Here is a 14,905-nt window from a genome sequence, read left to right on the forward strand (position 1 = left end):
TAGCTATCTGAATTATAAGTCCTTCCTACCACTTGATACCCCATCTGTCAATATACGATTTCAAATTGTCCATTTCCTAATTTGGTCACAATGCTTTTCCACAGTGATTTGACAACGAATTTTCACCTCCTTTACTAGACAATTATGTACATATTGATACCATTATAGGCTTGTCACCGAGAGTTGAGGATAGCTTTTGACAATGTTAAGAAAAGATACTACATTCAATGATTTTTCTGCTAGATGTTGTTTACAAGTTTTTGGTTTATGTTTTGAGAGGCATGTTATGCTATCCGTCTTAATCCTTAACAAAATTGAATCAATCACACGGGCTGAGTTGAGCCATGTCAAGTTTAGTGGCAAGCAATTACTAATTTCGGTTATATATTACTAGAGATAAAATTATGTATGTCCTTAGTCATATAAGGCCCAAGTGAAATACCTTGATAGAGAATATGAAATTAATTATTAAGAGCATCAGTTGCAACTTGTATCCTTCTCAAGACAAACTATTTTAATACCCACCAAAAGCAGTAGTTAGCAATTGATGAGGGAATGATTGGTCTTTCTTTAAAAAAATTAATTAAAACATCTATTCGTTCTCATGTAGTCGAGGGTATAAAGGAATAAAACTCACAATATGGCCTATTCACTCGCAAGTATTCATGGAAGAGCTGCAACTGATAGAAAGATTATTTATCAATTTTTTTTTTTTTTTTTGGATGTTGTTTATATACAGAAGAAAAGAGATTTAATTACAAATGAGAAAATCTTAATGAGTTAAAGTAGTTTTATTACATGTAAATTTGTACATAAAATGAAAAACTACTAAGGAAGGAGTATGCACCCTTAAATTTTAATGGGTTACGAAAATTACATAAATAATGAACACACCTTTACTTGCTTATATTAGAGGGGTCTTATCCATACATAAAATATTAATGTTATGTTTCGTTAATGTGTGCCTTAGGGCATGTTAAATAATAATAAAAAAAAACTATTAAACGAAAAGTATTAACATTAATATTTTAAAACTTAAAAGACATTTAATACTTTTTTTTTGAAGTAATTAAGATAACGAATAAATACTATTTTCATTCCTTAACCTGTGTCCTAACTACACACTTTAATAATAACCCTTAATATTATTCTCGAATAAATTGATTTGTAATATAATGAAACCAAAATAGTTGTTTATATATCATTTCACCCAGCTAACGTCTGATTATGTTTGTTAAGAAAAAAAAAAGGATTTAAGTAAAGTGGTAGCTAGTTCTTCTAATGTCTGGCGATTGCGACAGACTTGATAGAAAGTGAACAGAGGTTTAAGAAGAGGGTAGAGTTATGCTGTTAGATAAATCGTTTGCAAGTCATTGGAAGAAGTAAAATAAGGTAGCCTATCGATTCTAATTTAAAATCAGGCTCAAAATTAGATTTTTCTATCCATGGCAACCACCTACCTCTCCCTAATCCCATCAATCACTCTCAATGTACATTCAGAAGCTCGCAAGTGCAGTGCTTGTTCCATGCTAAACGGTTCACGATCGGTGTTAATCTATTAAGTAAGAAAATGCTAGTACAAGGTATAGCTGAAATATCAACTAACTGACGTATGATAATAAAAACGACCTTAATATTTCGGTTGGTTAAGATGTCTCTTTCTAGTAGAGCATAGATAAGGGGAAAATTGAACAATAACGTAAATAATAATATTGCAAAAATTTGAAGAAGAAGAAAATGTGATGAAAATATGAACTGGAGAAAAAGAAAAGAAAGTTCGTTTTAGCAACATTGGTACCTAAAACAAGCCATTAATCTATTGATGATGCTGATGTGATTTCCAAACTCATGACATGAATTACATACCAGCTTTATCAGATCATGTTTCCAATGAAAAGTACATGAGAAGCCTCAAAGCAAAAATTACATAATCAATTATTTCCTATATCTAAAAGCATCTCATGACTCGAGAGAGATGACCAGGATTATAAAAAAAGGTTTAAACACAATTCTACCCAAAAGAGGAGGTTTACACAGTTAACCTCCCACTGAAATGTGAAAAAGAAGCGAGTATTTGATTACACCTCAATAAAGCAATTCCTCAAATACATTATCCACAGATTGCTCCCACTTTCCGTGATACAATTCCAAAAGCCTCTCAGCTGGGGTGACACCTGCCACCACAAAGATTATTAGACAAAATATTAAACAATACAAAGAGAAAACTTTTCATGAAAACAACAAAAAAGCCTGAGGAAGGCAGCACATCATGAGTATGCGTTAGTAAAGAAAATCCACTTCAAGATGTTATGTAGGTATAAAACTCTGGAATATATATGGGAACACAATTGAAATTTTGGCACCAACTTGCGTAAATTTTAGATGCCATCGTATTTATAGCTAAATTAAAACACTTAACATTTGCTTCGGTAGATTAAGATGGGGATGGGTTGAAAAACATGTTAAAAACACACTCATTCTAATTTCCTCGAGAGGATTTAGATCAATATCTCACATGACAATTGTCTCGAACCTTATTTTAACTAAGGTTTCGGTTACAACCATTTCAGCCTCTTTTTTAATAAACAGTAAACTGAATCCACGTATACAGGAATTATATAAACAAAAGCCCTTAAGAAAAAAAAAAAAGAGGGAAAATAAAAGTAAAAGATAGGTTTAAATATGATTTTGGTCTGTACATGTAACACTCCTTTTTAGTTGGGTCCTTACAAAAAAAAAAAAATCAATTTAATTTCTATATGTGCAATCATTTTCAAATTCATTCCTGCCTTTGTCACCGTTATAACACCATTAGATTGGTATGGAGTTGCTGTTAAATATAGAGGTCAAATTGAAAACAAGTGAATAAAAGGACCAAAAATACAATATAATTACTTTTTTATCCCTATTCATGACACTCATCTCTAATTTGGTCCCTACACTATCTTAATACTCCAATAGATAGTATCATAACAACAGACAATGAGAACCCAATTAAAAAAAATTGTACATATAAGGACTAAATTGGATAAGTACCAAATTGAAAACGCACCAAAAATATATTTTAACCTAAAAGATAAAAAGCTAAAAGCTAATTTGGACTCGAGAATCAACCACAAAAACTCCACATAATCAATATTATTTATAAAATTACAAACTAAAATTGATGGAACAAGTCAAAGTCTAGATGTAAAAAAACTCTTTGCGCTTTGCAGAATTGAAAGGAGAAAATCTTGGAACAAAGGAAACACGAGAAACAGAAGATTTCAAGTAGATTAAAAAAGAACCATATACAGGAAAACAACACGGCATGTAAACTTTAAGTGTCTGGTGTCCCATCAGAATTTTACATTTTCTGACATGGATAAGGCTCTTTTTTTAAGTGTCTGCTTCATATAATCACTATATCAATGGAACTGAATCATAAAAATGTTCAATTAGAGAACAGCACATTTGTTCAGTGCACTGAAGAGAATCTCTAGCTAAATAAGGGCCAAGGAGATATAAATTATGAATGTTTGAATCTAACTGAAACAAGTTGGGGAATGTTAGGGACGAGACTCAAGTTGTTGGGGGGAAAGTGTTAACAGTGTGTATTAGAAAGAGTAAGAGAAGCCGTTAGGTTAGTCAGGGAATTAGGAGGACAGTTACTCAATTAGGATGGTGGTTGGTTGGATAAAAAGCAGAAATTGTATAAAGGATTTTCTTGTTGGGTGTGACTCTTATTGGCGGAACACAGGGGTCCAATGAAGCCGCCTGGCAAGTGCTCCCGGGACCGCGGAGACCTGATATTGTTGTGGGCCTTTGATTTATATTTTTTCTTTTTCTAGTAATTTGGACTTGAATCCATAAATAGCTGTTGTTATTTAGGGTTTCTAAGTCTATTTATATCTCCCTTGTAACCAAAGTGTTGTGACTGCGGTGTGGAGAATACAGTGAATATTGTTGGACGTAACTCATATTTGGTGAACCAGGGAAAATTCTGTGTCTTCGTTTTCTTCTCTTCTCTCTTTACTAATTTGCGATCGTGTGTGTTTGTGTTCGTTCCCAACACTTCTTGGGAAATAATCCGTAACCAAGCACATTTCTCAGCTGTAAAAGGAGACTCTCCTTGGATGAGATCACTCTCCTTGATTTGTGATACTCGAAAACAGAGATTATCTTTCTCTTTCATTCTCTTATCTCTACATTTCTAGCTCTCTATTCTCCCTAAGTTATTATCAGGGAATGGAATGAAATAGGGCCTCTGGCAGCATGGCTTGGTTGTGAGAGATGCACATTAATGAGGATATAACCTATAAATACATTACCTGTTCTAACCACCTCGGCTACCTCATTTAAAAATCCTGATTCCTTAAAGCCTCTTCTTTCCAAGCCAACCTGTAGATACATCAATGCCCTTAGCAACATTGTTGATAACAGCAAAAGTAAAAACAATGACACCTTACCTTTGCCAACTTTAGAACATCTTCAGCAACATGCTTCAGCAAACCGTCTCGGAATGGTGTCCTTAGACCAGTTATAGTAACCTACCAGATAGAGACTCTAATGGTCAGTATAGACATCTAGTATGAATAATGACTATCACTGAAACACAAACTGTCACATAATAAAATATCAACTTATGACCACTGGGTCTATGACATATATCAATCCTTATGAAGAAATCAGAAGAATATCTCGAGGCTGAACTCCCAGTATACACGTGAACATACATGCATGTGTGTGTGTAAGTGAGAGAGACCTAAATCAGAGAAGAAACGCTTATTCACTCTTCCAGGTTTCAAATGATATTTACCCCTTTTAAATTCAATAACATAACAATAGAACATGCAAAAATTAAAATACCCTCCTTTTATCCTTCTTTTAGGTTTGCACCTAACTGAAGCTTTGACACAGATTCAAAGCCACTTTGATCAAGACGAGAGTTCAATCCTCAACCCCCCCCCCCCCCCTCCCTCCTCCCTCTCTCTCTCTTAACCTTCTCCTTCCCCTTCTCTGAATTAAATTTCAGCAGAAGGTTCAGCAAGTCCATGCTTCAATCCCAAAGGGATTTCGCATGAGGGGCATGTTGGAGAATTAATTTTAAAAAAAAAAACATATTTCTAGGACTTTACCTAACAACTTATGCAGTTGGGTTGAATAATACCAAATGAAAATAATTGTTACTAAGGATACAACCTTATTCCTTAGCATTTGTCTTTCTTCTGGAGTCCAATCTGCTGTCAAATCCAAAACACTTTGTAAAGAATCCTCATCGTACAATAACCCTACCTGACACAATTAGGAAAGTTACACTACAGTGAGCTTATGTACTGAATTGAAGTAGTTCATAAGTTAAGTGAAGAGCAAGCAAGCAAAGATAAAGGGCTTGAATATCACAAAATAATATAGAATTTCAAAAAATTATTATTAAAAATGTCATTCCTTTTGCTTTTATCACCATTAGAATGTTGTACAGATATAGTCTCCAAGAATAGGGTAAGTCACAAGGACAAAGTGTGACTTCAAATATCATGCACAAGTAGTCAAAGGCCACTCACCCAAAATGCTGGTAAAGCACACAACCTTCTCCAAGGTCCTCCATCAGCACCTCTCATCTCCAAGTACCTCTTCAGCCTGACCTGAAAAGAGTAATGGTTTATAATGACACAACTACAAAACTGCTGCAAAAGCAACAGAAAACGAGTAAAATTGTGAAACCAATTTAAACAAACCTCAGGAAATATAGTTGTCAAGTGATTCTCCCAATCATTGAGAGTTGGTAATTCACCAGGAATACAAGGAAGCCTTCCAGCCAAGAAGTCCTGCAATGAAAAAAAAAAAATTCTCTAAATTGAACAAATAACGGCTATATGAATACTGTGGTCAAGGAAAGTAAGTTTCACAATAAAGAATGGTTAGGCAACATAAGATAGCCTTAGATTACAAGAATATTAAAGATAGATGGGAACCCTGAAGGTCATTCCAGTACAATCGATATATTTCTGCTTCCGATAGACAAAATACATTGGGACATCAAGAGCATAATCAACGTACTGCTCAAACCTGCAATCAGAGAGTTTGAAGTAAAACAAGTGAAAAAAGATTAACCAAATCATTGCATGAAATAACATTGATAAAACTTCTTTCAAAAAAGGAATTCATTATGTAAGATGAAACATAGTACAATAATTATTTTTATTTCAACTGAACTATTACAGAAAATAATACATCTAAATTTTAACTTCGTATGAATACCAGTTCCTAAAGAGAAAATAACATGGGTACAACAATAAATTATAATCAATTATTCACTGAATTTTTTCTTCGTATTCCTTACATACGTAGGTTATACCAGAGATTATTAACATTTTGAATTTCAAATTTTAAGCTCAAACCATGAATTAAAAAGCTCATAGAAGCACACTAGAATAAAGAAATAAAAGAACATGGACTCCAAAAATCAAGGAATAAGTTGGACGGTGTGTGTATGACAAGGTACTTAGGGGGAAGAAATGTGCAAAATTCATGTTATCATACATATGACAAGAGAGCCCAAACTTCATCACATCAAAACCCTCCCTTTATATCTGGTCATAAGTAGTCTTTGGAAAATTTGCGAGTAGAATATCCTAACTCTTTATATCTTGATGGCAATAGGATCTTGAAAGTCAAAAGTTGACATACCCTAGCCATTCAATGTGCATATATCCAAATACATGTACTTTGGATTTTGGACAGTCAATATTAAGGATAGCTGAATCAGCAAAAGGATAAAAACTTAGACAACCAAATAACTGTACTTTATTTTTAATGCCTTATTTTAAATTCAAAGAAAATCTATAATCTCAGAGTAAGAAGACTTAGAAATAACAGTTTAAGTCTTAATTTGTCATAATTCAAAAATACTCTCTTACCCAAAGGAGTCATCAAAAACAAAGGGCAGCATGCCTGTGCGGTCCTTATCAGTATCAGTCCAAATATGGCTGTTTCAAGTGTACGAAAAATGGATAAGGTACCTTAATAATGCAAAGTGAGAAAGGAAACAACAGCATGAGAACTTCCATATACCTTCTCATACTAACAAAACCATTTGGCTTTCCCTCTGTGAAGGGCGAATTTGCAAAAAGTGCTGTTGCTATCTGTTGAAAATATATCACTCATTATATCCCACGGCACTGAACAAATTCCCTAATAAAAAAAAATGTCAATGTTTCTTACAGGCTGCAAAGCTAGGCCAGCGCGAAATTTCCTGATCATGTCAGCTTCAGAGCTAAAGTCCAGATTGACCTACAAGAGTAAAAGTTAAAAATATATTACTATCCAGTATGAGAGCTGATTATATGTTTGTGTCAGAAGATACTCTTTTCACCATGTTTAAGTAAGGATGTCTTTGTTAAAAATCAGCTCACAAATCATCACACATCTCACCTGTACAGTGCATGTCCTGAACATCATGTCAAGCCCAAGAGAACCAACTTTGGGCATGTAATTCTTCATAATCTCATATCTTCCCTGAGATACAACAAAACACTGTCAGACAGCAAGTAATTGAACTTCTAAGGGACAAGAAAGAAGCACTGTCATTGTTCAGTTACTAAGTGGAATAGGGCCTGCTATCAGACATCCCCAGATGGTAATTGCTCCATAGAGCAAAAAATAAATCGACAAAACCACAAACAGATACCATTGCTATGCTATTGAAAAGTAGGTTGTCACTTATTAAGATATGGAGCAATAATCTCTGGTATAACCATACTTCTGGTGTATAAGTGCCAATGATTCTAAAAGTTAAGCCTACTATGTCACCATATGTATGCTGTTAGGAACCCTCTATTTTGGAAAGCAGGTTAGAAGAAATAAGGATGAGCCCAATGACCTAGTCATGTAGGCCCTGTTAGTAATAGTAATTAGATTAATTAATATGGTTAGATATATTGGATATAGTTAACTGATATTAATTTATATTGTTAAATATATTAGATAGGGTTACTTGCCATTGATTGATATGACAGATAGGGTTACCTGTTATTAATTGATATGGTTAGGTGTAAGTAATAGACAGAGTTATTTGATTTTAGGAGATATTATTAGATACAGCAGTTAGGATTTCAAGATTTGAGAGGATGCTCGTCTAGGTTAGCAGTAGGATAAAAGGAAGTGTAGGGCAAAGACGGAGGCAATGTGAGATTAGAATTGAGTTGTGGGGAGAGACTAGACTCTCAAAATCCTAAATATCAATCACTGTATTCATTATATTCTCCTTTGTTTTCTCCATAGATCTCCTAAATTCTGGTCCAGTTCTATCATATGCATATCAGCAGGCTTAAAACACCAAAAGAAATAACTGGAAATTGTAATTTTAAGATGAGAGCCACTATGGTATAACCAGATAAAAATGACAACAGTTCATGCATCTATCACACAAAGTGACATAACAAAGAAGAAAAAAGTATGCACTAGCATAAGTTGCTGAATTCACCCACCCATCCACTCCCCTACAAAAAAAAAAAAAAAAAAAAAAAACCAAAAGAAGGATATTTGTTCATTCAAGCCCAACTTAAGCTATCAATCCTTGTCGACAAATTCTGTAGACCAAATATCACCGGTTTACACTAGTATTATCCAAATTCCACACGCCATTCCTGTCTGGGCTCAAGCCTGACAGATGAAAGGTTGTAGCAACTACCTCAAGTCATTATATATAATAAAAAGGTCTGGCTGCGAAATTTGACAGCTATTTAATCCTAAAATCAGGAAACAGCCAAATTCATCACAAGTTGATTAAAAACAGATGATTTCGTCCATTTAAAAAAGTCAGCTAAGTTATAACTGATACAATCAGTAAGTATATGAGCAAGATTTTATTTCTACAAAAAGTTGAGAAATCCATACATGATCAACCAGTTCAAGGACTTGAAAGATGGGAAGAAAGAACTACTACCTTTGGCATCATAGGTATGTCTTTGAGTCCCCACTTTGGCTGGAAACCAATACCCAAAAATCCAATTCCCATTTCCTCAGCAACAGCTTTAACCTATAAATAGAAGAATATGGAAACAATTAACAGATCTGAAGAAGTATCTAGGCCACTCATCAAATTACAGGAAAATCAAACACAACGAACAAGTACTAAAATTTAGCTTATCTATTATGTCACAACACACAAAGATAAGTTAAATGATTATAACTGTGATGATGATGCATATATATATATATATATATATTTTGGTGAATAATGATGATGCGTATTTATTTGAAGAGAAGATGGTTGCATAAAAAAAATGAATTTCTTTTTCTAATGGGAAAATAACAGATTTATTTGATGTATCTCATAAAAAGTATGCATAACTAACCTGATAGAGGTGTGAATTAACTTCAGCACAAGTCTGATGCAAGGTTTCAAGAGGAGCTCCACTAAGTTCAAACTGACCCCCTGGCTCCAACGATATGCTCTGCTTTCCCTGATTCACATATGTATGAAAAAATTTCACTTCAAATCTCCAACAATAACAAAGCATTTTAACAAATGAATTAAATTGTAAATCTCAAAGAAAACGTTTTAGTTCTTGTTCGTGCAAATATTAGCTTACCTGTTTGAGTCCAATAATTTTATCACCTTCCATTATTTTATCCCAGTCGAATCTCTCAGCAATGCCATTCAGCAACTCTGCTATTTGCTCATACTTCATAGGACGCAAGGTTCCAAACTCAAAACCAAACTTCTCATGTTCAGTACCTATTCTGCAAGACTACATGAATAACTTAACTGCCTATAGACACAAGAACTAGTTATCACATAAGAGACGGTTCAAATAAAAAAGCTTCAAGAAACCTGATAAGGTGCTATATAAACTTACTTAAAACACAAACTGAACAAGGGAAAATAGACTTCTCATGAGACCCTTGGAAGATATTCCCTCCGTCCACTTTTATCCATCGCTTTAGAAAAGTTTTTTGTCCCATTTTATCAGTTGCTTTAGAAAATCAATAAATTATTAGTTTTTTCCAACTTTACCCTTAGTATTAATAAGTGAGACAGAAGTTGTTATAATGATAACTGATAATAATATGAGCACTGATAAAGTGCTGTTGATCGTTGAAGCAGATAAATTTAATATTTTTATTTTTATTTTATTTTATTTTTAGAAATGAAACTTGAACACAACTTTAAAAATTTACATGCATCCAATGGACATGAACCTATATTGGTTATTGATGAGTTAAGTAAGAACCAAATAAGTGAAAAAAATCCATATATTCATTATCTTAAGGTTTTGGGTAAAGATATGGTATTAAGTCCACTATTGTAGTTTGCAGCTTAGCTCATTGACGGAGGTCTTTTCCCTTTTTGAATCACCTAACAAACACTCAAGCAAGGTTATCAAATCACAATTCAAATTGTGAATCGCCAAATTAAACTTTGAATCATGAATCATAAATTGTATCAAATCGTAAAAGATTCAATACCACAATGAAAAGTAGTTTGAAATGTATCATATAAATGATGTATCATGCTCAATGTAATAATTTAAACTACGAATTCACAAAATAGCTTAACCATAACTCTCACAAAACAAAATTGTAAGTAATAAGTCATAACTGAGTCACATAAAATGGCTACATGAAGCCATGTTTCAAAAGAAGAAAAATAAAGCAAGGGTATAACCAAATAAGGTGCATATAGAGGGAGCAATTGACTATGTGAAGCCTCCGGTTCAAAAGAATGAAAAAGAGCAATAGAATAGCCAAATGCATAGAGGTAGTGAGTGACTGTGCTAATCCCCTGTTTCAGAATAATAAAGAAAGGGCCGTGGAATAATCAAATAGGTGGCATTCAGTACTGCTCTTGTAGTTCCTTTTCATTTAACAATTTTAACTTATTTGACTTTTCAATTTCATTCATGAGAATTGATTAAAGCAAAACAAAAAAAGAAAGAAAAAAATTACTGAATCATTAAATTATGCCATTCATATCGGGTGATACGGAATCATACTAATTTATGCATATACTGCACGATTTAAAGCCATCTCTTATTTATACCACGTGATACAAATCACTGACTTTCCAAATCGCATCGTATCGAATCATGAGACTCAAAATTAACTACTCAAGTGTTTCATATCATTCTCCTACTGATATTCTGAGTATTCCAACAAAGGGTAATTCAATCAAATGCAATTGTTTCTGCCTAAAATTAAGACTCTTTCATGAATTTCTTAATTATTACACAACTTCTTTAAAGGTGAACCGATGGAGCATGATTAATAGTCCAGAAAATCCTAAAACCAATCATCACAATTTTCATTGCAAATACAAACTGTTGAAGGATTCCTGGTTGGGCTTCAGGAGTTGGGCCTAAAGGCCACTCTACCCGGGATCACAGTATTGATTGACTAGCCGAACCGCCTGCCGGTTTGGTAGTAAGCCTGCCTGAGCCCACTAACCTAGGACATGGGTCTGTCTGCGACCCACGATCTCATGAACACCACTATTTTGCCCACATCCACCACCTACGAAATTCTAGCTCTGGACCGCTTTCCACCCGGTCAACTGTCACCAGGGGCCTATAACAGCCCAAGACAGTGCCCGAAAAGGTACTACGACCTTACGCTTAGCTAATTCTATTATCCAGAGCATTCACCATCTCCAGGTGTACACACACCCCTGATTCATATCATTGAACTATTGGCTAGAGATATTGTGCTTTCGTTTTCTGGTCATCTCTATCTTCAGTCCGTATATACAATTACTAGCTCTTCAGTTATACATCTCCATTTGATCTCCAAACACAAACAGCACAGAAAATTACGTAAAACCAGATACATTAAACCCCAGTAATTCATGAAGAAGATTTTTTTTTAAAAAAAAAATACTATCTTCATCATAGGTTCAAACTAAGTGATATTCTGCTAAAAGGAAACAACGATTGTAAATCACATGTTTAAAGGAATGAACTAAAATTTAAAATAACATGAATAAAAAAATAAAAATAAAAATTCAAGGAAACAAGTTAGAAGAAAATGGAACCTCCATTTATCCTTGGTTTTACAACCAGAGGCAAGATAATCCACAAGATCCTTCTTCGTAAGTGGTTCAGTAACAACTACAGCATCTTCAGTGGGAGGGCTAGCAGCAACAATAACCCTACGGCCCCGTTTACACCCAACATCAGCAGCAATAATCCTCTTGTGCGAAACATGAGTGTTCCTGACAGAATCCCATGAAGAGGAAGAGAAAGTGTTGCTAACAGAGGTTTTACTAACATTGGACCCATCGAACTTATGTCGAGTTATGTCGTGGCGCATAAACTGTGATGATGAAGCTGCTCTGGAAATTACAGACATGGTGGTTGCTCTGCTGATGCAACAAAAAACAAAGTTTGATTGTAGAGATGAAAATTAGAAATTAACGAAGCTGTGTAATATGATGATTATATAAGTGTGATGGTGAGAGGGGATTACCGAGTGTGTTGTTGTTTAAAGAGGATTAGGGTTGTGGATTCGGAGGCAGGAAATCAGAGTGTAGGGAGAAGAAGAAGAACAACAAGAGGGAAAAGGGTCTTTTTCTACATTCACGGTCACGCACCGCTATTTCCTTTAAATTAAAAAAAGGAATAGAAAAGGATCAGTTTATATTAATTTCTCATTTATATATCTTTATGAATATAAATAAATATAGAATTTTCCCAATTAATACCGATTGGTCATTCTCATCATGGTTAACGGATGCCGTTGATGATTTGTATCAAGGGAAAAGTTCAACTCTCTCGTTTATTCTAGAATCATCTATGTTTTTTTGATTTTTTTATTATATATGCTCATATGATTTGTAAAAGAGTATATTTTTTTTATCATGTATGTCCCTATAATTTTTTACTTTTTACACACTACAGAGGTATTGGTGAACTTTTCCCTTATATAAAGAATATTAAATCTGACTTAGACATTGACCGACATATTGGATTAATATTTAATAAGTTATTCGTTTAATTGGTGGTCACAGTTCAAATCAGTTAATTCGGGTGAATATCTGCAAATTTATATTTTACACTTAAAAATCCAGTATAGAATCCACAACAAAGTCTTTTCACATCGATTTTCATAAAAATTTTGCTAAATTTATTATATATCTTATACATCAAGTTTTACAAACGGTGCAAAGCTCAGGAAGTTATAAACTAGTTTTGATTCAAGACACATTAATGTTGTGAAAACAATTTATAGTATGATCATCTTGACTAAACAAATCTACACTCAAAAATTTGAAGATTTTAAAATGAATATTTTAAAAATATTTTATTAAAAACCCACGCATGGGTTTTTTACTATTCACGACAAGACACACTGCAAAAATATTTCATCAAGGACTTCATTTTTAAAATGAAATTTGGAGATTTTCTACATAAAAACAAAGAAAATGAAATAAAAAAAATGAAAAGCATGAATGCACCTAGTCCTTGACATTGAAGTGGTATTTATAAACAGTGCGAAGAAAGTGACGGTGTTGGAACAAGGATAAGACTTAAGAGACATTATTTTGGTTGGAAACGATTCACATGGCGACAAGGTGGAAAGACTCGAGCTCAGAGCTAATGGCCTTGTGGAGTAAAAAGAAGATGATAATCAACGATTGGAGAAGGGAAGTGTTGGAGCAAGCTATGTAGCACCGATATTGACACGGGACACGGGATATGATACGACACGACACTCTGACACGTTAATTCTAAAAAATATTAGATTTCGACACGTTAGGACACGTTTTGATATTGAATAATATTTTTAATTTATGTTACGTAAATTATATTTCATATTCAATAATTTAACAAAAAAATAAAGCTAAACTTATAAGACCCATTAATTTTGCAAAGAAACATAAGATATCACAAATATTTATATTAAATTCAATAAAATAGTAATAGTTAAAACTAAAAATGCAACGTAACGCAACCTTTGGACCTTTCTTTGAGTTTCTACAACGCGCGTTGAAGTGTCGGGGAGTGTCGGAGTGTCGGAGAGTATCGGAAAGTGTCAGACACGACACGTCGGAGTTTTTGAAGTGTCGGTGCTTCATAGGGAACAAGTAGTAGAACCGATAATTGGAAGGAAAGGTTTCGTTTGGGAAGAATTATGATTTTTTAAATATTTTGGAACAATCTTGATTTATTTATTTTTAAATGCATGATCCGTGGATTTTTGTGTGACCCGATCGGGTCATCAATTTTGATAAAATTGGTCGATTCAAACCTGTTTTCACCGGTTTCGATACATGGCCGACTATTACTTGGCTCAAACGGGTTAGATCATCAGTTCACACGGTTCAGGTCATTCAGATCGGTTCGAGCTGAGTTTGATAACATATTTATATTATCAAATCTCCCAACACATTTTGTATGCAACGAGAGTAGGTATTTCTTTATTAAAAGAGTAAATACCATTTTTAGTCTCTGTCAATATCTACGAAGTCTTTTTTAGTCCCCGACAATAAAAAAGGACCAAATTGGTCCCTGAAATTACAAAAAAAGGGTCATGTTAGTCCCTATGTCAACTCCCAAATATGTAGAGTGGCCCTTTTCTTGTACTTTCAGGGACCAATTTGGTCCTTTTTTATTGCCAGGTACTGAAAAGGACTTCGTAGATATTGTCAGGGACTAAAAAGGGTGTTTACTCTTATTAAAAAGAAAAAAAAGAAATATAAGAGGAAATAATCATAAAAATAACAATAGTGTTTTTGCTCGATATTCCCCGTAGGCCGTAGCACTAAAAATATTTTTTAAATCTTGAAAGTATTAATTACTAAGCGATTCATTTTAAGCCGGTCACAAGTTACCTTCCTCTTCTTTGTCTTCCTTTTCATTCATTTTCATCATAATTTTAATTTCATAATTCGAATTATTCTTTGAGATGAGTTAGGTGTTTTTTT

The 14,905-nt window shown here is 33.8% G+C and overlaps 1 protein-coding gene across 2 annotated transcripts; it reads right to left on the reverse strand.

The window, feature by feature from the left end:
* Positions 1 to 1,802: 1,802 nt before the first annotated feature.
* LOC133290488 (glutamate--cysteine ligase, chloroplastic) lies at positions 1,803 to 12,588 on the reverse strand. Of its 2 annotated transcripts, none has more exons than XM_061488573.1 (16): positions 12,448 to 12,588; positions 12,014 to 12,340; positions 9,576 to 9,726; positions 9,339 to 9,446; positions 8,927 to 9,019; positions 7,414 to 7,497; positions 7,204 to 7,272; positions 7,054 to 7,124; positions 6,900 to 6,968; positions 5,955 to 6,048; positions 5,718 to 5,807; positions 5,544 to 5,624; positions 5,182 to 5,274; positions 4,449 to 4,529; positions 4,311 to 4,380; positions 1,803 to 2,174 (listed from the first exon to the last, which is right to left on the reverse strand). In XM_061488573.1, exons 2-16 carry the CDS (start codon positions 12,328 to 12,330, stop codon positions 2,086 to 2,088), a joined length of 1,560 nt encoding a protein of 519 aa, XP_061344557.1. In that variant the 5' UTR covers positions 12,331 to 12,340; positions 12,448 to 12,588; the 3' UTR covers positions 1,803 to 2,085. The 2 variants fall into 2 exon arrangements, with proteins under 2 accessions (XP_061344557.1, XP_061344559.1); XM_061488575.1 differs by having other exon boundaries at positions 12,014 to 12,343; positions 12,448 to 12,584.
* Between the last annotated feature and the right edge of the window lie 2,317 nt (positions 12,589 to 14,905).

The sequence above is a fragment of the Gastrolobium bilobum genome, unplaced genomic scaffold, assembly GCF_033153095.1.
Source record: "Gastrolobium bilobum isolate Gb01-03AN ecotype WA unplaced genomic scaffold, APGP_CSIRO_Gbil_v1 utg23001, whole genome shotgun sequence".
In the NCBI taxonomy this organism is placed as follows: Eukaryota; Viridiplantae; Streptophyta; class Magnoliopsida; order Fabales; family Fabaceae; genus Gastrolobium; species Gastrolobium bilobum.

Coding starts and splice junctions, on each gene's coding strand:
- LOC133290488 (XM_061488573.1), bottom strand. CDS start 12,330: ATGTCTGTAATTTCCAGAGCAGCTTCATCATCACAGTTTATGCGCCAC. Junction 6,049..6,899: donor GTTTTTGATGACTCCTTTGG/GTAAGAGAGTAT, acceptor CTCTGATTGCAG/GTTTGAGCAGTACGTTGATT. Junction 5,275..5,543: donor GTGCTTTACCAGCATTTTGG/GTGAGTGGCCTT, acceptor TAATTGTGTCAG/GTAGGGTTATTGTACGATGA.